Below are 26745 nucleotides of genomic sequence, written 5' to 3'. Positions count from 1 at the left end.
AATGGTTCGTCACTTTATGCCATTTCGGCTTAAGAAAGGCTTCATAGGAATGCTCTACCTTTGTAAGGGGGGGGAGGGGAAACACCTGTACTTCTTTTCACAGATGCTACCTGGCCTGCTGAGTTTCTCCAGCATTTTGAGTGTTTCATAACATGTGAACTAGATTGGCCATTGTCCTCTGATCTCTCTCATTAACATGATGTTTTAGCCCACAGAACTGCCACTTACTGAATGTTTTATTTGTTCTTTAAACCATTCTCTATAAACTCTAGCGATTGTTGTGCATGAAAATTCAAGGAGTTCAGCAGTTTCTGAGTTAATGAAGCCACCCATTTGGCACTACCAATCATTCTATGGTCAAAGACGCTTAGATCACATTTCTTCTCCATCCTGATATTTGGTCTGAACAACAACTGAACCTCTTGATCATGTCTGCATGCTTTTATGCATTGAGTTGTTGTCACCTGATTGCCTGATTAGATATTTGCATTAATGAGTAGGTGTAAAGGTGCCCTTAGTAAAGTGGTTACTGAGTCTATTTAATTTATTTATTCAGTGACAAAGTGTGGAGAAGGCCCTTCTGGCCCTTCGAGCAATGCCACCCTAATAATCCCGACAAACCCAATTAGCCCTAACTCAATCACAGGACAATTTGCAATGACTAATAACCTTCCTGATACATATTTAGACTGCAGATGGAAACCGGAGCACCAAGAGGATACCTATGCATTCCATGGGGAGGGCATACAGAGACTCCTTACAGATTGGTGCTGGAATTGAATTCTGATCTAATTTAAACAAATCAATAAGCCTCAAGACCTTGACCTCAATAGTTCTTTGTGCAATTGAATCCTCAATTATTACACCTCAAACATCAAAGGATAACTTCACTTAAGTTCACTTGTTCCATCACTGAAATGTTCTCACAACCTATGGACTCACTTTCAATAACTCTTCATTTTATGATCTCAATATTTATTGCTTATTTATTTATTATTAATTTTATTTTTTTTCCTTTTGTATTTACATAGTTTGTTGTCTTTTGCACACTGGTTGTATGTCATGTTGGAGTGGTCTTTCATTGCTTCTATTATGTTTATTAGATTTATTGAGTATGCCCACAGGAAAATGAATCTCAGGGCTGTATATGGTGAGATATACTGTATGTCCTTTGATAATAAATTAACCTTGAACTTCGAACTCTGGAACACCCTAAGTTGTAATAGCATCATGCTAACTATTACGTTACTGGGGCATTCAATATGCAGTTTCTTGGCATAAAGAGAGAATTAACCGCAGAATGCAATATGTTTCATACTAAGTAATTGCTTGACTCCCATGATATTGTGTCATGGAAATCTTAATGGAAATCTTCATGTTAAATTCACATATACTGAATGTTTAATGTAACTGATCTAACAAGCTCTTATTATAAATCAAAATCAGTATTTAATATCTCGCTCTCCATTAACATCAATTTATTTGATCTACTGCCAGTATTTTGAATACATATTTCCCATAGTTTCCAGCACCAGGGATGTACATTCCACTGCTGGCAGTTTCTTATTGACGTAACTGATACTTGTCTTAAACTTGTCTTAAATGGAAATTTTCAACATTAGATTCTGTTAGACGAATGTGTTACTTTGCTTTCTTAACATGAGATTCTCATGTTTGCTCATGAGCTTTGCTGATACTGTTAATCAACTGTACAATTACCTACCCCAAGCAGAAATAGTTCACATTTTGCAGAAATCATACATTTTGCTGCTGCATTTCTGCCATCATGGAAAAGTTTTCCACATTTAAGTATTTTAAGAAGGGAAGTATTTGCATTTATGAAGCTCTATATAACTTTGCTCAACCTTGCAGCTAATTAAGGTTGTTTTGGAATTGAGACCCACTCCAGAAATGTGTTGTCAGTTGGGGCACAAATCTGAGGGAGTGCTGCCTTCACTCTAAGTAAGACCATGAGAGCAAAACAGATAGGAACAAAGTTAAGCCTTTCAACCTGCTGAGTCTGCTCCATCATCTAATTATGGCTGATCCATTTATCCTCTCAACCCCATGCTGCTGCCTTCTCCCTGTAACCTTTCATGACTTGATTAATCAAGAAACTATCAACCTCTGCCTTAAATTAACCCAATGACCTGGCATCCACAGCCACCTGTGCCATCAAATTCCACAGATTCACCACCCTCTGGCTAAAGAAATTCTTCTTTATCTCTGTCCTAAAGTGACATCCCTCTATCCTGAGGCAGTGCCCTCTGGTCCTAGACTCTCCCACTATTGGAAATATCCTCCCTAAGTCTGCTCCATCTTGGCCTTCCTATATTCCATAGGTTTCAATGATACCCCCTGCCCAGCCCCCATTTTTCTAAATTACTGTGAGTACAGGCCCAGAGTCATCAAATGCTCCTCCTATGATAGCCCTTTAATTTCTGAGCCACATTCTCGTGAGCCTCCTCTGAACCCTCTCCAATATAAGCACATCTTTTCTCAGAAGAGGGTTCAAAACCGGATGCAAAGCCTCACCAGTGCCTTATAAAGCCTCGGCAAAACATCCTTGCTTTTATATTCCAGTCCTCTGGAAATGAATGCTAGCATTGCATTTGCCTTCCTCACCACCAACTCAACTAGCAAGTTAACCTTTAGGGAATCCTGCAGGAGGACTCCAAAGTCACTTTGCATGTTAGGTTTTTTAATTTTCTGCCTAGTTAGAAAACAGGCTACTCTTTTATTACTTCTGTCACAGTGCTTGACCATGCACAACTTGCATAACTCTACTTGAAGAAGAACAGGCAAGTTTATCTAAAGTATCCTGGTTAAAGTTTATTGCTTCCCCAATATTGCTAGGTACTGTACAGTTTGTCTTGTTATTTTAACTGTCGTTTTTGGAACCCAGCTGTGCCCAAATCAGCTGCCAAAATTCCTTGAATGGCAACTGCAGCTACACTGTGAAAGTTCAAATTAATGATGAAGGTCTGAAAAACACTGATTTCTTCAGTTATTAGATAGTCTATTGAAGATGAAGTATCAGAGATTATAAAGCTTCTCAATTGTTGAGGAAGACAGACTGGTCCACAACAGGGAAAGAAATCCACTTATTAGAGACACTATAAAAGCCAACAATAACTCAATGCTCTTCCTTCATTCTGAAGTACCTCCACTGGCAGTAATGTCTTGAACTAATGATAGAAGAACAATGGAAAATATCTCTAGTTGAGTAACAACTATGTCTCTAGTAGGAACTGCTTGTGGTATGGTTCCACTTCTCAATGGTGCAGTTTAACTTTATCCTTTGACTCCTTTGAACATCAGAACAGTACATAAGACAGTACAGCACAGGAAAAGGCCCTTCAGCGCACAATGTCTGTGGTGATAATAACTGCACACAGGACTCTAAATGTGGCCTAAACAATGTCCTATACAACAGCCTCATGACACCCTTTTTTCCATTCAATGACCCAACCATTGAAAGCAATCATGCTGTCCCTACTTTTCCATATTGCTGTATCCAGCTACCTCGAGTTATACTACATTAAGTATACATTTCAGCTTTCCACTTGAACCAAATCAACAAAACATTCATTGTTTACATTCACAGGGGGAGTGTAAGGACACCAATGAATTAAAATCGTCAAAATCAAATATCTGAAGAGTTCTAGACTGAGATCAGAATCAGATTTATTATCATTGGTATGTGTCGTGAAATTTGGCACTGGAAAATGAATTGGTTATTTATGCAGAGCATAAGTTGGCCTCTGAAATGGCAAATGGAGAAATTGGACCCAAAATATTACTCTGCTGGTTCAGTTCAAACAAACAGTAGACAGGAACAGAAGAATTAATATTGATAGGATAGTCTTGTAAAAAGCTAATTTCCTATTTCATTGGCCAATTAATATAATTGCCCTGTCAGGTGACAGCTTTTAGATCAATAAACATGTCTATATGATTAGGGGTGCAATTTCTATTGTGACCCTGAACAGTATCTGATTAGATTACTGGGAAACCCTTGAAATGATTGTGATTGTGATGGAGAAGCATTGGGGGCATTGTCTTAACACCAAACAACAACCAGTTCATTAAAATTTCTAAACTGAACTGCACCTTGAGATATATATTTTTCAAATTATCAGCTAAATATCATACTGGTGTAACATTAATATTCAACATTACTGCTTCAACTTATCTTGAGCTAATAAGGAAGTTAGGAACAGGGAGTGCTTCGTGTCAATTCATATAAAAAATCAGAACATTCTCATTTTATTGTTACAAATTTGAATGTACAATAAGAAAGATTAAAACCAGAGGTAGGAAGAAAGTGGGCTGGTTATATGATAGAGGTACCAAATAATACCTGCCTTAATCAGGAAATGTGAAACATTAAACACAACAAAAGTACTGTAGTATTGGCAATTGTGGCATCTACCACTTTTGATAATGCACCTTCTTTAGCATTTATCATCTGGTCCAATATTTTAGGAAGACAATATTGTACATTCTGTGAAAATTTAAGTTTGGTGTCACATCTGGATTGTATTTTATGACAATGCAGCCTTCAAATGGCACATGATCCCATCAAATGCCCAAACTGCTGGGAAATGCAAAGAGGTTCAACAAAATTTTATTTTTAAGGTTGATTAAAGCCATGGAAAGAAGACATAATACAAAACTGACTGCTGAGTCTAACAATTTCAGGAAATACATGAAAATAATGCAGTTCAATAAGGTAGTCATTGAAAAGATCTTTCTGCTTCTAGGGTGATTCTAAAGCATGAGGTCAAAAAGAATTCAGGGGAAATTCCTTTCCCCACATACCACTATTGATGAAATGGTATTTTAATTGGAATCTTAATGTAAAAGAAAGGAATAGGAAGATAGGCAAGCACCAACAGAGAATCAGCTATGACCTGCGGGCTCCTTTTTATTCTGTCTCTCTCCCTTCTTTCAGTCCAGATGAGAGGTCTTGACCCCTGCTGTTGACTACAGCCCTTCATTGATGCTGACAAACCTGCTGAGTTCCTCAAAAGCTTTGTGTGTTGCTCCAGATTACAGTACCTGTTACCTTTTGTATCACCAATGTAGAATTGTTGGAGTTGAATGGCCTGTTTCAGAAGTATAAATTCTATGGAACTAAAAGTGAAAGTTGTAGATTAACAAAATATTCAAGATTCAAAGTTTCAAAGCACAATTATCTTCAAAGCATGCATAAATTATACACCTTAAGATTTATCTGCTTACAGACAGCCACAAAGCAAGAAACCCAAATAACCCAATTTTTAAAAGAAGAAGACCAAGAACCACCATGCAGAGGAAAAAACACAAATCATGCAAACAATAGAAGCAAGCCAACAGCATTCTGAACCAGACTGAGTCCCAGGTCCACTCCTGGAGCAGCCAGAGTACATCTAAGCCTTGGTACAAGTTCATCACACAAGTGGGGTGAAAACGCAGAGCAGCCAGATCAGTTCGCAGCTTCAACTCTGTGGAGAAGAGAATGAACATTCACAGGACAGTAAGCGAAAGCAGCCTGACCCTCACTTCAATTCCTGACATTCAGGCTTCCAGACTACCTACACTGGCATTTAAATTATCCAAGTACCAAGTAGTGCCTCAATCTAGGACTGGACCCTGACGCCACAATATGCTTGGGCTGCCCGGCTCGAAGCCATCCGTGATCTCATCAAAATGGCTCATGCTTGGAGCAATCCAACCTCACACCCAGGTTAGATGGATAGGGATCGGACCTCTTCTGCATCAACTCCTCTCCAAGCTGCTCACTCCATCTCTGGCAGTGATACGAACTCCATCTGCAAACCTGGTTCGAACACATTGTGCCTCAAAATGCCCCAGCATGGCTCAAACCCTGAACCAGCCTCGCCTCCGCCTGCCTCCTTACTGTCTGTGCTGATATTTCACCATAATTTGCTTCAGAAAAGATGTAGTAAGTAATGTTTTTAGTTGAACCTTTTGCCTTTCGATCTTTCACACAGAGAGTGGTGGGTGTGTGGAATGCTCTGCCAGCGGCGGTGGTGGAAGCGAATACAATAGGGTCTTTTATGAGCCTCTTAGATAGGTACATGGAGTTTAGAAAAATAGAGGGCTATGTGTTAGGGAAATTCTAGGCAGTCTCTAGATTAGATTACATGGTTGGCTCAGCATTGTGGGCTGAAGGACCTGATGTGCGCTGTAAATTTCTATGTTCTAGTAGCAAGCTGTCACACGCCTTTGGTAGCTCCATCTTAAACCGGAAGTACTCTGTGAAAAAAATACCAATGGTTGATTCTATTGGAGGGAATGTGCTAATGGACCTTCTCTTATGAAGTGATGGAATCCTTTTGGGTTGTTTCTGCGTGGAACATATTTTGAGGAGACAAGATGTAGGGGAATCTGTTAGTCATCGGGAATGATAATGATTGAAAAAGGTATTCAACTTAACACAAGTATCATTGTATAGGCCAGCACAAAAGACTGTCAATTGGGTTAGGCTCATGATAATGATCACTGAATAACCAATAAAATAAACCAGACTGGTGAATTAGTAATAACATAATGCTCATAGAACAATAATTGAAAGAGAGACATTCTTCTCAGAGTGATCAAAATAAAATTGGAACCGTTCCTGAAAAATTTGACTTTTTGGTATTCAGCAATATCTACCTGATATCATGTTTACCTTTTTGAATACAATGACAGAGACACATTGTGGTATAAATACCCCTGGAGCTAGAAGACTAAATGGCCAATATCTACTTGATCTTATTTGCTGACACTGGAAAACCACCTGTAATTGTTGCTGGCATATGAGTTTTCTCTTGGCTGAGCTGATTTTGTGAACTTCACTGGAGAGATCTTTTGTTGTAGTAGGGGCTTGTGCAGCATGGACATACAGGAATGCCATAGTGATACAAAGTAAATTTATTATCAAAGTACATAGAAACATGGACATAGAAAACCTACAGCACAATACAGGCCCTTCGGCCCACAAAGCTGTGCAGAACATGTCCTTACCTTAGAACAACCTAGGCTTAACCATTATCTATTTTACTAAGCTCCATGTACCTATCCAGGAGTCTCTTAAAAGACCCTATCGTTTCCACCTCCACCACCGCCACTGGCAGCCCATTCCACACACTCACCACTCTCTGCATAAAAAACTTAACCCTGACATATCCTCTGTACCTACTTCCAAGCACCTTAAAACTATGCCCTCTCATGCTATCCATTTCAGCTCCGGGAAAAAGCCTCTGACTATCCAAACAATCAATGCCTCTCATTATCTTGTATACATCTATCAGGTCACCTCTCATCCTCCGTGACTCCAAGGAGAAAAGGCAAAGTCCACTCAACCTATTCTCATAAGGCATGCTCCCCAATCCAGGCAACATCCTTGTAAATCTCCTCTGCACTCTTTGTGTGGTTTCCATGTTCTTCCTGCAGTGAGGCGACCAGAATTGAGCACAGTACTCCAAGTGGGGTCTGACCAGGGTCCTATATAGCTACAACATTACTGCTCAGCTCTTAAACTCAATCCCATAGTTGATGAAGGCCAATGCATCATATGCCTTCTTAACCACTGAGTCAACCTGCGTAGCACTTTGAGTGCCCTATGGACTCAGACTCCAAGATCCCTCTGATCCTCCACGCTGCCAAGTCTTACCATTAATGCTATATTCTGCCATCCTATTTGACCTACAAAAATGAACCACCTCACACTACATATGTACATGTCACCATATACAACCCTGAGATTCATTTTCTTTTGTGCACACTCAATAAGTCCATAATAGAATAATAACCAAAATAGAATCAATGAAGACTGCACCAACTTGAAGGTTCAACCAGTGTGCTAAAGACAACAAACCGTGCAAATACAAAAATAAATAAACCAACAAACAGATGGACAGATAGATAGATAGATATGTAAGTAAGCAAGCAATAAATGTCAAGCACATAAGATGAAGAGTCCCTGAAAGTGAGTTTATAGGTTCATTAGTGAAGCAAGTGAAACTGAGTGTAGTTATCCCCTTTTGTTTACGAGCCTGGTGGTTGAGGGGTAATAGTAAGTGTTCCTGCACCTGGTGGTGTGAGTCTTAAGGCTTCTTCCTGATGGAAGCAGCGAGAAGAGAGAATGTGCTGAGTTGCGGGGTTGTTGATGCTACCAGTATGAAGGATTACTCCCTTACAGCCCAAGTCATCCAGCTTTGATGTTAATCTCTGGTGTTTTCTCTATAACCATCAGTGCTTTCCCTTGGTTCTCTGATTTCCTCCCACATCCAAAAAATATACCTAGGGTAAGTGAGCAGTTGCAGAATCGGGGAATTTCAGAGAGATCAATGAGGAATGGGACTGAGATTGTCCTGAGGCCTGATCTACACACTGAGCGAAATAGCCTCCTTTTATATCGTAGGAGTATATATCGAGAAAAATCCTTCCTGCAGGATCCCTGGCAAATCCAAATTTTGCATATCCTGGACCACTGGACATACTGTATTTAAAAACAAGAACTGTGTAAGAGAAGTCAGTATTCATAAAAAGTATTAGTTTTAGAAATGTAATAAAACAAAACTGCAAAGTCATTTTTAATACTTAAACATTTTGAGCCAATTCAGTATTTTAAAATGCTAATTACCTTCTAGTTACACCTTCCCTTGTGGCTATTCTGCCAAGTATCTGCCCACTCACCCAGCCTATCCAAGTCTCCCTGTATTCTCCTAACGTCCTCTTCGCATGTCACACTGCCACCCAGTTTAGTATCGTCAGCAAACTTGCTGATATAGTTTTCAATGCCCTCATCTAAATCATTGACATAAGTCGTAAAGAGCTGTGGTCCCAATACAGAGCCCTGTGGTACCCCACTAGTCACCTCCAGCTGGTCCGAGAAACACCCATTCACTGCTACCCTTTGCTTTCTATCTGCCAACCAGTTTTTCTATCCATGTTGAAACCCTGCCCCCAATGCCATGAGCTCTGATTTTACTCACCAATCTCCTATGTGGCACCTTATCGAATGCCTTCTGAAAATCTAGGTACACAACATCCACTGGCTTACCCTCGTCTAACATCCTTGTTACACCCTCAAAAAACTCCAACAGATTAGTCAAACATGATTTGCCCTTGGTAAATCCATGCTGGCTCGGCCTAATCCTATTACTGCCATCAAGATGTGCCACTATTTCGTCCTTAATAATGGACTCAAGCATCTTCCCCACGACTGACGTTAGGCTAACAGGGCGATAGTTCTCCGTTTTCTCCTTCCCTCCCTTCTTGAAAAGTGGGATAACATTAGCCACTCTCCAATCTTCAGGAACTGATCCTGAACCTAAGGAACATTGGAAAATGATTACCAATGCATCCGCAATTTCCTGAGCCACCTCTTTTAGAACCCTCGGATGCAGACCTGGGGATTTATTAGCCTTCAGTCCTACCAGTCTACTCATCACAGTTTCTTTCCTAATGTCAATCTGTCTCAATTCCTCTTGTATCTTATGACCCTGGCCCATCCATACATCTGGGAGATTGCTTGTGTCCTCCCTGGTGAAGACAGATCTAAAGTACGCATTAAATTCTCTTGCCATTGCCCTGTTTCCCATAACAATTTCTCCCAATTCATTCTTCAAGGGGCCAACATTGTTCTTAACTATCTTCTTTCTCTTCACATAGCTAAAAAAGCTTTTGCTATCCCCTTTTATATTCCTGGCTAGACTGAGCTCATACCTGATTTTTTCTCTCCATATTGCTTTTTTAGTTAAGATCTGCTGTTCCTTAAAACTTTCCCAATCATCTGTATTCCCACTCATCTTAGCCCTGTCATACTTCTTTTTCTTTAATGCTATACAATCTCTGACTTCCTTTGTCAACCACTGTGGCCCCTTCCCCCTCTTTGAATCCTTCCTTCTCATTGGAATGAACTGCTTTTGCATCTTTTGTATTATGCCCAAGAATATCTGCCACTGCTGATCCACTGTCTTTCCTGCCAGGGCATCCGCCCATTTAACTTTGGCCAGCTCTTCCCTCATGGCTCCGTAGTCTCCTTTATTTAATTGCAACACTGACACCTCTGATCTGCCCTTATCCCTCTCAAATTGTAGATAAAAACTTATCATGTTATGATCACTACTTCCTAATGGCTCCTTTACTTCAAGATCACTTATCAATTCCTGTTCATTATACATCACCAAGTCCAAAATAGCCTCGTTCCTGGTTGGCTCAAGCACAAGCTGTTCCAAAAATACATCCCTTAGACACTCCGCAAACTCCCTATCCTGGGGTCCAGCACCTACCTGATTCTCCCAGTCCACCTGCATGTTGAAATCTCACATAACGACTGCATTACCTTTAGCACATGCCAATGTTAATCCCCTAATCAACTTGTACCCAATATCCACGCTACTGTTTGGGGGCCTGTACACAACACCCATTAGGGTCTTTTTACCCTTACTGTTTCTCATTTCAATCCACTCTACTTCCCCTGTTCCCAAGTCACCTCTTGCTAAGGACTGAATCTCATTCCTCACCAACAGGGCCACCCCACCCCCTCTTCCCATATTTCTGTCTCTACGATAGCACGTATACCCTGGTACACTCAATTCCCAGGCCTGATCCCCTTGCAGCCATGTCTCCATTATCCCAACAATATCGTAGTTCCCCATTTTCATCTGAGCTTCAAGCTCATCTGTCTTATTTCTGACACTATGCGCATTCAAGTATAGAATTCTTAGCCCATTCCTCCTCTCTTTGCTTAGAACACTGTCTACTGTACCTAACCCAGCTCCTTGAACTTCCATTGGGCTAATTGCACCCTGAATTTTGATGACCTTCTCAAGATCACCCAAACCTTGTACACATTTAACCCCATGCTCCTTCTGACCAACCCTCTGGATCTGGATCCCTGCCCCCTGCACATCTAGTTTAGTCATTCAATGTGAATAAATGTGAAGTTATCCACTTTGGAAGCAGGAACAAGAGGGCAGAGTATTGTCTGAACGGTGCAGGGTTAGGTAAGGGAGAAGTGCAAAGAGACCTAGGAGTCCTAGTTCACCAGTCAATGAAGGTGAATGAGCAAGTGCAACAGGCAGTGAAGAGGGCAAATGGAATGTTAGCCTTTGTTACAAGGGGAATTGAGTACAAGAGCAAGGATGTCCTTTTGCATTTGTACAGGGCCCTGGTGAGACCACACCTGGAATATTGTGTACAGTTTTGGTCTCCAGGTTTAAGGAAGGACATTCTGGCAATTGAGGAAGTGCAGCGTAGATTCACTAGGTTGATTCCTGGGATGGCAGGGCTGTCTTACGCAGAGAGATTGGGTTTGTACACACTGGAATTGAGGAGATTGAGAGGGGATCTGATTGAAACGTTTAAGATAATTAAAGGATTTGATAGGATTGAGGCAGGAAATATGTTCCAGATGTTGGGAGAGTCCAGTACCAGAGGGCATGGATTGAGAATAAGAGGTCAGTTATTTAAAACAGAGTTGAGGAAGAGCTTCTTCTCCCAGAGAGTTGTGGAGGTGTGGAATGCACTGCCTCGGAAGACGGTAGAGGCCAATTCTCTGGATGCTTTCAAGAAGGAGCTAGATAGATATCTGATGGATAGGGGAATCAAGGGATATGGGGACAAGGCAGGGACTGGGTATTGATAGTGAATGATCAGCCATGATCTCAGAATGGCGGTGCAGACTCGAGGGGCCGAATGATCTACTTCTGCACCTATTGTCTATTGTCTATTCTGTCCATTCTAATGAATGAGCCAACTGTTCCTGCAGAAGTTGTGAACTGGCACTGGAGAGTAGTAAATTTCTCTGTGTAGCTGCTGAAATATTGTAGCTTGATCAAGTCAGGAGTCCAACGTACAAGAGCAGTTGAGGAATAGCTGATGAACATTCTTGCACTCACATGGGACTCTTGAACTTGCTGATATTTAACAAGATGAATGCCAGCCATTCCACATCACACTTTGCAGCAAATTACTTCCCAATGATGTTGTTACTTTCTGCCACAGTATCTTCACCTTATTGTTTTGTTTTCTGAAAACTCATCAAACTGTTGATCTCTGCAATCTAAAGCTGAATTGCAAACTGATCTTGGTTAGTCTCCTGTTACTGTGTAGCATAACTCATTTTAACTGATCCACTCTCTGCAGACTCCTGTGATTGAGGGAAGTACAGTTCCCATAGCAGGCAGTGATGCAGCCAGTCAGGATGCCCTCAAGTGTGCCTTAGAAAGTGTCCCTGTAGAAAATCCTTAGGATTTGGGGACTCATGCCAAACTCTTCAACCATCTGAGGTGAAAGAGGTGCTGTTGTGTTTTTTTCACCACACAGCTGGTATGCACAGACCAAGTAAGGTCCATGAACAGATGTAAGTTCTTTGGTATACACATCACTGGGGACCTCACGTGGTCTGTACATACCGGCTGTGTGGTGAAAAAAGCACAACAGCACCTCTTTCACCTCAAATGGTTGAAGAAGTTTAACATGAGTCTCCAAATACTAAGGGCTTTCTACAGGGACACAATTGAGAGCATCCTGACTTGCTGCATCATTGCCTGGTATGGGAACTCTACTTTCCTCAATCGTAGGACTCTACAGAGAGTAGTGCGGACAGCCCAGTGCATCTGTAAATATGAACTTCCTTCTATTCAGGGCATTGACAGTGACAGGTGCATAAAACATGCCCGAAAGGTCATTGGGAACCTGAATCACCCCAACCACAAACTGTTCCAGCTACTACCATCCGGGAAACAGTAACACAGCATAAAAGCCAGGACCAACAGGCTCCGGGATACCTTCTTCTACCAGGCCATCAGAATGATTAATTCCTGAAGATACAATTGTATTTCTATGCTATATTGACTGTTCTGTTGTACATACTACTTATTACAAATGACTATAAATTGCACATTGTACATTCAGACAGAGACGTAATGTAAAGATTTTTACTCCTCATGTATGTGAAGGATGTAAGAAATAAAGTCAATTCAATTCAATTCAATTCAAAATCACCGTCTCTTCCCGTGCAGATATTGCTCCTGGAGAATGAGCAATTCATCTGTAACTCTCATGCAGAATCTTTGCACATAATATTTCATCAAAAAGTTTACTTTGTTTCATTTTTATTTAGAGATACTGTGCAGAACAGGCCCTTCTAGCCCAATAAGCTGCACCACCCAGCAGCCCACCTATTTAACTCCTAGCCTCATCACAGGACAACTTACAGTGACCAGTTAACCTACCATGTGGTACATCTTTGGACTGTGGGAGGAAGCCAGAGCACCTGGAAGAAATCCATGCACTCACATACAAACTTCTTACCAAGGACACTGGAACTCAGCTCTAAACTCTGATGCCCTGAGCTGTAATAGCATTGCGCTGAGCACTTTGTTACCATGGCACCTAGATTTAAATTAGTGATGTGTCTTTATGTCCCCACCACAATGGGGTAGATTTCATTGGCTGCTGTGTTTAAGTTCTTAACTTTTACGTGTATCATCATATAAAAATTAATCTTGCTGGCATAATTCTTCAAAAAACGAGGAAACATTTGACAATTCTTGGATTGTGTCCACTGAAAGATCAAGTAGACGGTTGGAAACAAATGGGGGAACAGTCATTAACAACGTTAGATTTTGTATTGGCTTCTGTAGAATGGGGTCACAAGAAGCTAGCTTAAGTTCTATGCAGCCAACTTTTCTATTGGGTGTAAAATGGAGTTACCAGGAGTCCGTGGACCACATTTTCCATCATACAATTAATTCTATAAGCAGGCTCTTACAGGAGAAGGAATGACTTACCAAATATAACCCATAACTATCTCAGGATTCTCCAGAGCAGTTTGGAACTAATGAAGTCTTCCTGAATTACACTGCCTCAGTGTAGAAAAAACACCAGCCAATTTGTAGATTTTACGAGCAGCTATGGGTTTGAATGGCCAGATAACTTTTTGTGTTAATGTTGTTCAATAAACCTTTGTCAAGAGGAGAAATCTTCCACATTCCTTTGCATTGTGCTGTGGAATATTTTATATTATTCTGAAAGGGTCTTGGGTTAACATCTTATCTCAAAGATGGAAACTTTGATAGGTTTGGCCTGCAGATCCATAATATCAGACAGGGCCAGAATTTCAAGAGCTATGACTCATTAAATGAACTCATTTCCCCTTATGCTACATAAATCAGCTGCAGCCAGTTGATTGGTCCACCTCGTTTATCGCCATGGCACTCATCACCTCATGATTCTGAAATGTCTATCCTAATTCTTGGGGTTTGGCACATACTCATTACCAGCCATTTTAGCACAAATTTAAATCCAATTGCAAAGACGAAAAAATTCCTCTTGAGATGGTAAACAGTGATAAGAGTTAAGAATCCAGTACACTCTCACGCATAATGCAAAACAAGCACAGAGACTGAAATGCTTGGTCTGCTGAGTGCAGTTTTAAGTGTAGATGGTTAGATCAGGTTTGGTCCTGTATAGACTTCAGCATCTTCTCATAGGAGTACATCAAATTTCTATTTCCATCCATTTCCTTCACTCCAGGCTGGCCTTAGGACAGGAGGAATGAAGAATTCCCTTATTCCTTTTCCAGCCTCCATGCGACACGATACTTTTCACCATAAAGTCATGCCAGCAGTCCAGGAGCATAGTCACTTTGGATCAGAAAATCAGAGCACTACAAAAATACCAACTGATTAACAATAATTTTCAGCTTGTAACCTTTCCATTGCAACGCTCAACACTCAGTGCTTATGGGTTACAATCTTTGATCATAATTTTTGAAAGCTTTCAATAGTGTTTTAAGAAATGTATTTATACATGGCTTATTGCAGACTCAAGATTTTCAAAATTACTTCAGATGCACTGCAGCAATTTTTAGAAATGTGGTTATTGTGGTACTGTACATAGTGTAACTGCCAATTAGTGCACACTGAGGCTGCATTAACATCATTTGGATAACTAACCACATCAGTGATGTTAGTGGAAACACGAGGAAAGCTGCAGATGCTGGTAATTCAAGCAACACACACAAAATGCTGGTGGAGGGGAGCACCAGAGGGAGATGTAGAGCACACAAGGAGTGATTGTGAGAGGGACAGAGAGAGAGAGAGAGAGAGAGAGAGAGAGAGGGGGAGAGAGAGAGAGAGAGAGAGAGAGAGAGAGAGAAGGGAAAACAATAAATAAATAGATAGCTAGATAGATAGATAAATAAATAAATAAATAAATGATGGATAGGGTAAGAAGGGGAGGAGGGGCATTAACGGAAGTTAGAGAAATCAACTTCCATGCCATCAGGTTGGAGGCTACCCAGATGGAATATAAGGTGTTGTTCCTCCAACCTGAGTGTGGCTTCATCTTGACAGTAGAGGAGGCCATGGATTGACATATCTGAATGGGAATGGTTAGTGGAATTAAAATGTCTGGCCACTGGGAGATCCTGCATCTTATCCCATCCCCTATTTATCTATCTATCTATCTATCTATCTATCTATCTATCTATTTATTTATTATCTCTCTCTCTCTCTCCCCCCCCTTTCTTCTTTTCTCTATGTCTTATTTCTCTTTCTGTTGCTCTCACAATCACTCCTTGCCTGCTCTGCATCTCCCTCTGTTGCTCCCTCCCCCTTTCTTTCCCCCTAGGCCTCTCATCCCATGATCCTCTCCCTTCTCCAGCTCTGTATCCGTTTTGCCAATCAACTTTCCAGCTCTTAGCTTCATCCCTCCCCCTTCTGTCTTCACCTATCATTTCAGATCTCCCCCTCCCCCTCCTACTTCCAAATCTCTTACTATATCTTCTTTCAGTTAGTTCTGACGAAGGGTTTTGGCCCGAAACATTGACTGTACTTCTTCCTATAGATGCTGCCTGGCCTGCTGCATTTCACCAGCATTTTGTGTGTGTTCAGTGATGTTAGTGTTTGGTAAATGTTGGCTCTTGCTATCTTGTCAGAAATCATGAAACATGAAACTTCTCAGCTCAAGATGAAGATTGAAGAGCACATACAAAATGCTGGAGAAACTCAGCAAGTCTATGAAGCCGAATGTTATGACTCTGCTGAAGGGTCTCAGCCCAAAACATCAACTGTTTACTCCCCTCCATAGATGCTGCCTGACCTGCTGAGTTCTTTCAGACCATAATACAATAAGACAGAGGAGCAGAATTCGGCCATTCGGCCCATCAAGTATGCTTCGCCCTTCACCATAGCTGATTTATTACCCCTTTCGAACCCATTCTCCTACTTCTCCCTGTAACTTTTGATGCCTTTATTAATCAAGGAAATATGAGCCTCAACTTTGAATACATCCAATTACTTTTATTTGTTTATTTATTGATTGATTGATTGAGCTACAATGCAGAATAGGCCTTTCAGTCCCTTCGAACCACACCTATTCCACACTGTATCCCAACAATCCTCCGATTTAACCCTAGCCTAATCAAGGAACAATTTACAATGATCAGTTGGCTTACCAATTAGTATGTCTCTGACTGTGGGTGAAAACCAGAGCACCCAGAGGAAACCCACATGGTCACAGTGAGAACATAGAAACTCCTTACAGATAGTGCCAGGAAATGAACATGGGTCGCTGGTACTGTCAAGCATGGTGCTAACCTAGCCACTACGCTACCGTGTTGTCCTTCGTGTGTTGCTCTAAATTTCCAGCATACTGTGTTCAGAATATGGAATGGTGTTAGTTTATTTTAATGGGTCAAACTCTAGGATAGAAATTGAAAAATGTTTGAAAGTTGTAGGTTAGGTGGATACATAATGTGTACATTTACATGCAGGTCAGATAATAAAAAATTAGCAGGATGTTAGATGAGATCAAACCAAAGAAATTCTTTCATGAAATATATCTGTGCATCATCAGGCCCACTATCTGCAGAACTATAATCGACGCTTTGAGTGGTAGTATGAGCTGTGTTTGGTTCTTGGCAATAGACTGAACTGTTGGTGACAAGTTCCATGCCCAAACATGCAGCAATCTCTCACAATGGCAAAGAAATTAATGACCAGGTTAAACATAGTTTGAAGAGGACTGCAGGTAAACACATATTTACTCTTCTTTGACATGATACCTTGGATTATTTGAGTTGACCTGAGGTGGCAGCCTTGGTTTCATGTGCAATTCAAGAGACAACATCTCAAACACTGCAACTGAGAGACAATTCAGGAATTGGTACAGATGCAACAATTTTGCAAAAAGGGCCAGCATTTCAAGAGCCTGTGAATCATAGTGCAGGGGTTTAGTGATCTTGCTGTCCTTGTATTATTTCAGAACAGGATTTGAATAGTGAAATGAAGACAGAAGATTCTGCCCCAACCTCCCCTTCCCCATCTCTTCTTTATCCTGCCTATCTCCCTCCAAGTTCTCAGTCATAATGCAGGCTTGCGACCTGAAACGTTAAAGTTCCTTTTCTCCTACAAGTGCTGCTCAGTCCATTGAATTCCTTCTGATTTCTCAACTTTCTTGTCACTATGATAACCAGTACATAGTGTTCTAAGTGCAGACCTTGGTGGCTAAGGGTGAAGCAGGTGACAGGAAGCAGGGGTTGATTAGAGTAACAAGGTAGTAGCATCAGTTTGCAAGTCCAACATTGGAATTGGTTTTCAGTTGCACACACATCATACCGAGATACAGTGCAAAGCTTGTCTTGCCTTTTGCTCATTCAGATCAAATAATTGCACAGTGCATAATGGTTGTACAATGTAAAACAATAACAAAAATACAAAATAACAGCAATAGAGAAAGTGTAGCACAGGCGAATAATAAAGAACAAGATTGTAATAAGGTAGATTGTGAAGTCAAGAGTCCATCTTATCGTAGCAGGAAACTGTTCAAAAGGTGTATAACAGTAGAGTAAAAGCTGTCCTTGAGCTTGGTGGTAAATGCTTTCGGCTTTTGTATCTCTGTCTGATGGAAGAAAGGGGAAGTAGGTAATAAAAATCTGAAGCAAAAATAGAAAATGCCAGAAGTATTCAGCAGATCAATCAGCATCTCTGAAGAGAGAAAGGAGTTAACATTTCAGGTCAATGATCAGAACTGGAAAAGCAAGTAGGTTTTAAATTGCTTGGAGGGTGAGGAGTGGAGATGGATTACCTCCGACAGGGTGGAGGCCAAGCTTCTGTAGAAGTCTGTTGTAATTGATGCCTTATCTAACACAGAAGAGAAACAAAAACATGAGCACTTCTGATTCTTCCCCCTTCCTTTCCAGTCCTGAAGAAGGGTCTCAGCATGAAACATTGACTGTGTATTCATTTCCATAGATGCTGCCTGACCTGCTGAAGTCCTCCAGTATTTTGTGTGTGTATTGCTCTGGATTTCCAGCAACTGCAGAATCTCTTGTGTTTGTAACATAATCACTTCATGAAAAACAGTCTTAGTTTCCATCTTATCCTTGTAATGCTTTGACAGAGCATGACTAGAATTACCCTGTGATGGCACTTCTATTGCTATTATAAATATGGACATTTGCAAAAGCGGAAGGTAATCTTTTACTATTATTGGCACAAGGTATTACAATACCAGTCTACATTCCCCTGGACATCAAGTCAATTCTTGGAGCCAGACCTTTTATATGCTCTATATATTTTCATACTAGATAAGCGCAGATGGGCAATTTGCCTTTCTCAATTATTTTTAACTTGCTATCTTGTTGCCTGGGATAGACTGCACTGATTTTAATCAATTGTGTTTATTCATTGTGTGCAATGCTATAGAAATTGAAGATATTTTTTGCTAAAATTATTGGATCCAATGACTGGTTCATGTAACACCTAGCCACTGCCTCAAATCCTTTATATTTTAACCACTTCTAGTAAACAGCTTCCAGAATGTCCCAAAGTTGTTCTCGGTGCTGAGGGCGGCCTCAATGAAAGCAAGTGATTCTTGATGCCGTGGGTTGCCTCAGAAGGAATACTTAGCCCCAGTGAAAGCAAGTGATTCTCGATATCGAGGGCTGTTTCAGAAGGAATACATCGCCCCAATGAAAGCAAGTCGTTTCGAAACCAAGGGCTGTGTCAGAAGACTCTTCTGATGCGTGCATGTTGCAGCGCAAGATGTCAATAAAATAAACCACATGGCACCATTTCAAAAACAAGCAGGGGAATAACCCCAATGTTTTGACTAATTTCTGTCAGTAGTAGATTGTAGAGCAGGTTTTCTCGTCACGCTCATGTTTCTGTCTGTGCAAGCTTCCTGCGAGAAAATCGGTGCCACATTGCCCCCACTGCAACAGAGATCTCATTTCAAAGCTACTTTCTAAAGCATCAAGACACCTTGAGATCACGAAACACAATCAGTTTAACACTAATTTTTCCTCTTTCCAACTCTTTGACCACGTGGCAAGGTAGAACATTACTAGCTCCATTGCTCACTCACACACACTCATTCATTCCCTTACTCACTCACTCAATTACTCTTACACACTCTCCCTATGCAAGTTCGATCAGATTTAAATGTATTTTACTGTATTTATTTGTATATAAATATGTAGTTAAAAGCTCAGAGACAAAAGACATTTGGGTGCTAGAAATATTACTTACATTTACTTTAAAACTAACAGGTTTTATAAGTGAGAGAGTCATTGCATGCAAGGTTTGATTAGAGCTATTTGCTGTTTTGGGTGGGGATTGGCAGTAAAAAGTTGGACCTGTTGTTTCCAAGAACATATCAATTTGTTAATTTACCTCACCAAGAGGAACTAAGTTGTAATTAAACTGAAGGTGGTTATTAATGGCAGGAGTCAGGTTTTGTGGCTTTGACAGGAATGATTGCTGTTTATTGAACCTTGACACACCGATAAACTCAGTCTGTTTACTTCGGAGCAGTGTTTACTTAGAGGTGACATGACAAAGGTCAACTAAATAGTTAATTAGATGAATAGTGTCCCAGTTGATAAATTACCCCATTTTAATGTATTGAGTGGAGCTATATAAATGAATTATCCCACTACTGAACATGTTTCTGGTTGACATGATAAATGCTGATTCCCTACATGTGGACCAATTCCTGACTGGGTGGGAATGATCATTTGAAAATCACAAAATAATAGAATTGAATATTTAACTTGAAAGTATGACAATACAGTAAATGTAAAACATTACAGCACAGTACAGGTTCTTCGGCCCACAATGTTGTGCCAAACTTTTAACCTACTCGAAGATCAATCTAACCCTTCCCTCCTACATAGCCCACCAATTTTCTATCATCCATGTGCCTTTCTAAGGGTTTCTTAAATGTCCCAAATGTATCTGCTTCAATCACCACCCCAGGCAGTATTGAACTTAAATGAAGCCAGTTGCACACTATACATATTGGAGGAGGCAGTCCTCAAAGAAATTAGATTTAAAAGCGCTTTCCACTGAGAAGTAAAAGCTCTGGTTAAATAGATTCTTCCATGGTTTGCTAAAGAGATTATGGATAATATTTAATTAAAAGAATTTTGGAAAGACCAGTAACAGGAACCTAGATTTCTCTGAATTCTAGGAATCATAGGCTGATGAAGAGAGAGAAGATGGAAAAGGATAGTACATGAGCAAGAATTATTTATCTATTTTTCTGCAATTTATTATAATAGAAACATAGGAAACCTACAGCACAATACAGACCCTTTGGCCTACAAAGCTATGCCAAACATGTCTTTATCTTAGAAATGACTTAAGGTTACCAGAGCTCTATGTACCTGTCCAGGAGTCTCGTAAAAGACCCTATTTTATCCACCTCCACCACCATTGCCAGCAGCCCATTCCACACACTCACCACTCTCTGTGTAAAAAACTTACCCCTGACATCTCCTCTGTACCTACTTCCAAGCACCTTAAAACTGTGTCCTCTCGTGCTAACCAGTTCAGCTCTAGGAAAAAGCCTCTGACTATCCACACGATCAATGCCTCTCATCATCTTATACACCTCTATCAGGTCACCTCTCATCCCCCTTTGCTCCAAGGAAAAAAGGCCGAGTTCATTCAAACTATTCTCATAAAGCATGCTCCCCAATCCAGGCAATGTCCTTGTAAATCTCCTCTGCACCCTTTCAATGGTTTCCACATCTTGTAGTGAGGTGACCAAAATTGAGCACAGTACTCCAAGTGGGACATGACCAGGGTCCTATCCATATGACCATATAAAAATTACAGAATGGAAACAGGCCATCTCGGCCCTTCTAGTCCATGCCAAACACTTACTCTCACCAAGTCCCACTGGCCCGCACTCAGCCCAAAACCCTCCATTCCTTTCCTGTTCATATACCTATCCAATTTTACTTTAAATGACAATACCGAACCTGCATCTACCACTTCTATGGAAGATCGTTCCACAGAGCTACCACTCTCTGAGTAAAGAAATTGCCCCTCGTGTTACCCTTAAACTTTTGCCCCCTAACTCTCAACTCATGTTCTCTTGTTTGAATCTCCCCTACTCTCAATCTATCAACATCTGATGCACCATCAATAACTCTCGTAGGCAGGAAGTGAACCATAGGCTTTTATTAGCAGCAAGAGACCACCACACAACATCCTGGAGACTGAGGGAGGAGCAGTGTCCCAATCGCCTTTATACAGGAGTCTGGGAGGAGCCACAGGAGCAGTCAGCAGAGGGACATGTCCAGACAGGTATACATAGTTTACCACATTCACCCCCCCCCCCCCTTTGTTTTAAAACAGAGTCCCTACGGGCGAAGTTTCTTACAAGTATATTTACAGGTTAAGTCTATCAGGCGGGCGAGTCTGTCGCTGCGATCTACCTAGCACCGGTGGTGATTGTACCAGTGACGGTGGTTGTGCTGGCTCCGGCCTGACATGAGGTGCCAGCCCGTTAATCAGTAATCCCCCATGCGTGTGCATGGCACCGGGTATGGGAGTGTCGTGAGGAGTCTGTGAAGGGCTTGGCGTGTGCGGTGTCTCGTGGGTATATACATCGGTGGGTACGGGGTTCATAGTCACTGTGGAGTGTTCGGGGTAGGGGCCTGGTGCTCCTGCGGGCGCCAGGTCGCGGACGGAGACCGTGTCCTCCCGCCCATCATGTAAGACCACGTAGGCATACTGGGGGTTCACATGAAGTAGGTCAACCCTCTCGACCAGCGGGGTGTATTTATTGCTCCTCACGTGTTTCCGGAGCAGCACCGGCCCTGGGGACATCAGCCAAGCCAGTTGGGTGGTCCCAGTGGCAGACTTCCTGGGAAAAGAAAAGAGTCACTCATGAGGGGTGGCATTGGTGGACGTACATAACAGGGAGCAGATAGAGTGGAGTGTCTCGGGGAGGACCTCCTGCCATCGAGAGACCGGCAATCCCTTTGACCTAAGGGCTAGGAGTGTGGCCTTCCACACAGTGGCATTCTCCCTCTCCACCTGTCCATCTCCCCAGGGATTATAGCTCGTGGTCCTACTAGTAGCAATACTCCTAGCCAGCAGGTACTGGCGCAGCTTGTCACTCATAAAGGAGGACCCACTATCACTGTGGATATAGCAGGGATATCTGAACAGAGTGAAGAGCTGGCACAGGGCTTTTATGACAGACGTGGCAGTGGTATCGGGGCAGGGGATGGCAAAGGGGAACCGTGAGTACTCGTCGATTATGTTAAGAAAGTACACATTGCGGTCGGTGGAGGGAAGGGGGCCCTTAAAATTGACACTCAGTTGCTCAAAGGGGCGGGTGGCCTTGATAAGTTGTGCCTTTTCAGGACGGTAGAAGTGCGGTTGCACTCAGCGCAGACTTGGCAGTCCCTGGTCATTGTCCTGATTTCCTCAAGGGACTGGCATGTTCCGGGCTTTCACGAAATGGTAAAGCCAGGTGACCCCTGGGTGGCAAAGCTCTGCATGGAGGGCGTAAAGCCGGTCGAGCTGCACACTGGCACATGTTCCCGGGGATAGGGCATCAGGGGGCTCATTGAGCCTTCCAGGCCGGTACAGGATGTCATAGTTGTAGGTGGAGAGTTCTATTCTCCACCTCAAAATTTTATCATTTTTGATTTTGCCCCGCTGTTGGTTGCTGAACATGAATGCAACTGAGCACTGGTCGGTCAGCAAGGTGAACCTTTTGCCGGCGAGATAGTGCCTCCAGTGCCTAATAGCTTCCACTATGGCCTGGGCTTCTTTCTCCACCGTGGAGTGCCGAATTTCAGGGCCTTGAAGGGTACGAGAGAAGAATGCTACCGGCCTTCCTGCCTGATTGAGGGTAGCAGCCAGCGCGAAGTCGGAGGCGTCACTCTCTACTTGGAAGGGAATGATCTCATCCACCACATGCATCGTTGCTTTGGCAATGTCCCCTTTAATGCAGCTGAAGGCCGCACGGGCCTCAGCAGAGAGGGGAAATGTCGTGGACTTGACCAGGGGGCGGGCCTTGTCTGCATAGTGAGGGACCCATTGGGCGTAATAGGAAAAGAAACCCAGGCACTGTCTGAGGGCTCTGAGGGTGGTGGGAAGAGGGAGTTCCAATAGGAGGTGCATACGGTCGGGGTCAGGGCCAATGACTCAGTTCTCCATGACATACCCAAGGATAGCAAGACAGGTAGTACCAAACACACACTTGTTAAAGGTAAGGTTAAGAGCTTTGGCCACTTGGAAAAATCGTTGGAGGTTGGTGTCGTGATCCTGCCAGTCATGACCGCAGATGGTGATGTTATCCAGATATGGGAATGTGGCCTTCAGTTGGCACTGGTATACCATCTGTTCCATTTCCCTCTGGAAGACAGAGACACCATTCGTGACACCGAAGGGGACGCGCAGGAAGCGATAGAGCCTGCCACCTGCCTCAAAGGTGGTGTAGAGGCGGTCCTCCGGGCAGATGGGGAGCTGATGGCAAGTGGATTTTAGGTCTATGTTCGAGTACACCTTGTACTGAGCTGTCTGATTGACCATATCCGCGATGTGGGGTAGAGGGTATGCGTCAAGCTGCGTGAACCTATTGATGGTCTGGCTATAGTCCACAACCATCCTATTTTTCTGCCCGGTCCAAACAACGACCACCTGGGCCCTCCAAGGGCTTGTGCTTGGCTCAATGATCCCCTCCCTGAGTAGCCGCTGCACCTCTGACTGAATGAAGGCCCTGTCCCCCGCGCTGTACCTCCTGCTTTTAGTTGCCACAGGTTTACAGTCGGGGGGTCAGGTTGGTGAGCAGCGGTGGGGGAGGGATCTTGAGGGTGGAGAGGCTGCAAGTGGGTGTCTGTAGCGCAGCTGTAGGCATGGTGCTGGGTGGGATGTGCGGGTCGGTGTGTGTGTGTGTGGTCAGTAGCGGGATATGTGACGAAGTCCCACAGAACTGAGGATTCCTGACAGTGATTTGTGGGAGGGGCCTGTCATATTCCACACTTTTCAGGTGGCTCTGGAAGTTGAGCCCTAATAGCACAGGGGCACACAGTTGAGGCATGACCTGTAAAGCAAAGTCCCGATATTCTGTGCCCTGCACCACCAATGTCACTACACAACCACCCCCCCCCCCCCCGGATGTCTGTGGAATGCTGCCGCCGTGTCGCTAAGCGATGTCTTGCATAGATGGTGTTCACCGGCTGTCAGTATTGCCTTTTGAGGGCACCCATCGCACCCCGGTAGTCCGTTTGGTCTCTGCTCATGGAGTAGACCCTTGCACTGACTCTGGAGAGGAGAACCCTGTGCATCATGGCAGGATCGCTCACATGAATCTCCTCCAGGTACGATTCGAAGCATGCTAGCCAGAGTTCGAAAGAGTCCCCAGCTCCCTGGGATTGAGGGTGGAGATCCAATCTGTCAGGTCGTAAAATGCTCTCCATGTTTTAAAATTGCTGCTAATGAAATTGATGCACCATCAATAACTCTCGGACACAGGAAGTGAATGATAGGCTTTTATTAGCAGCAAAAAAGGGAGTCCACTACATCTCGGAGACTGAGGGAGGGTCAGTGCCCCAATTGCCTTTATACAGGGCTCTGTGGGAGGAGCCACAAGAGCAGTCAGCAGAGGGACATGTCCAGACAGTTATACAAAGTTTACCACAACATCAACTCTATCTATCCCCCTCATAATTTTAAATACCTCAACCTTCTACGCTCCAAAGAATAAAGACCTAACTTGTTCAACCTTTCCCTGTAACTTAGGTGCTGAAACCCGGGTAACATTCTAGTAAATCTTCTCTGTACTCTCTCTATTTTGTTGACATCTTTCCTATAATTCGGTGACCAGAACTGTACACAATACTCCAAATTTGGCCTTACCAATGCCTTGTACAATTTTAACATTACATCTCAACTCCTATACGCAATATTCTGATTTATAAAGGCCAGCATATCAAAAGCTTTCTTCACCACCCTATCCACATGAGATTCCACCTTCAGGGAACTATGCACCATTATTCCTAGATCACTCTGTTCTACTGCATTCTTCAATGCCCTACCATTTACCATGTATGTCCTATTTGGATTATTCCTACCAAAATGTAGCACCTCACACTTATCAGCATTAAACTCCATCTGTCATCGCTCAGCCCACTCTTCTAACTGGCCTAAATCTCTCTTCAAGCTTTGAAAACCTACTTCATTATCCACAACACCACCTACCTTAGTATCATCTGCATACCTACTAATCCAATTTACCACCCATCATCCAGATCATTAATGTATATGACAAACAACACTGGACCCAGTACAGATCCCCGAGGCACACCACTAGTCACCAGCCTCCAACCTGACAAACAGTTATCCACTACTACTCTCTGGCATCTTCCATCCAGCCACTGTTGCATCCATTTTACTACTTCAATATTAATACCTATCGATTGAACCTTCCTAACTAGCCTTCCATGCGGAACCTTGTCAAATGCCTTACTGAAGTCCATATAGACAACATCCATTGCTTTACCCTCATCAACTTTCCTCGTAACTTCTTCAAAAAATTCAATAAGACTTGTCAAACATGACCTTCCACGCACAAATCGATGCTGACTGTTCCTAATCGGACACTGTCTATCCAGATAATTATATATACCATCTCTAAGAATACTTTCCATTAATTTACCCACCACTGACGTCAAACTGACAGGCCTATAATTGCTAGGTTTACTCTTAGAACCCTTTTTAAACTATGGAACCGCATGAGCAACATCTAGCTGCAACCTTACCTCTCGGATCCTAAACTCATTTTGTGTTATGAGCTTGCTTGAGCCAATAACTGTGTTGGGACAACTCCATGTAGACACCTCACAGCCAATAACAAGTTGGAACTTTCATGATAAGAGTTCTGTTTTATTACAGCAACTTGAGTAACCTCGTGTCAGTTTGTTGCTTAGAACCAATCTGCACTCAAGGTCAAGGCTGACAGTAACCGTAAAGTTGTGCAAGAACTTCGATAAGTAAGTTGCAGTGGTAATCAGAAGAAATTAGGGAGGAGAGAATAAAAGAAAGAAAGTGAAATTCTAAAATATTAATAGGAGGATAAAGTAATTTAAAGGTGATGAATGGACTTCCTCTGAAAGGATGCTTCTCCAGGAATATTATACAACAAAATATTATTGACTAATGCTATATCTTTGTTGTAATGGTAGACCTTTGCTCAAATACTCCTTACTTGACAGAGAGGTAAAGACCATCAAGCCTGCTCATAGCCACTGGAAAACAGAAATGCAGAAGGATCTGTGGAAGATAAACAGCTCAGCTTTTCCCATGACACAATGATTTGCTGAAGAAGGGAATGGATCTGTTAAGTCCCAGACCCAATACAGAGGTAAAAAATTCATGGTCAGATTCAAGTTCATTTATCACATGTCAATTGTGTCTGGTGCTCCTG

The 26745-nt window shown here is 42.4% G+C and overlaps 1 protein-coding gene across 5 annotated transcripts in view; it reads right to left on the bottom strand.

The window, feature by feature from the left end:
• Positions 1 to 4236: 4236 nt before the first annotated feature.
• The window catches only part of LOC132383602 (uncharacterized), a 75776-nt gene continuing 53267 nt past the window's right edge, over positions 4237 to 26745 (bottom strand). For 3 of the 5 annotated variants that reach the window (XM_059954792.1, XM_059954794.1, XM_059954791.1), the window contains 2 exons: positions 22039 to 22170; positions 4237 to 5489 (listed from right to left, as the gene is read on the bottom strand). In XM_059954792.1, the coding sequence (XP_059810775.1) occupies positions 5471 to 5489; positions 22039 to 22170 (151 nt within the window). In that variant the 3' untranslated portion in view covers positions 4237 to 5470. The remainder of the gene's footprint in view (positions 5490 to 22038; positions 22171 to 26745) is intronic. The other 2 variants (XM_059954789.1, XM_059954793.1) reach the window with 2 other exon arrangements.

The sequence above is a fragment of the Hypanus sabinus genome, chromosome 30 (genome assembly GCF_030144855.1).
Source record: "Hypanus sabinus isolate sHypSab1 chromosome 30, sHypSab1.hap1, whole genome shotgun sequence".
Taxonomy (NCBI): domain Eukaryota; kingdom Metazoa; phylum Chordata; class Chondrichthyes; order Myliobatiformes; family Dasyatidae; genus Hypanus; species Hypanus sabinus.
The sequence above is the reverse complement of the archived record's forward strand: the minus strand, read 5'-3'. Positions and strand labels throughout refer to the sequence as shown.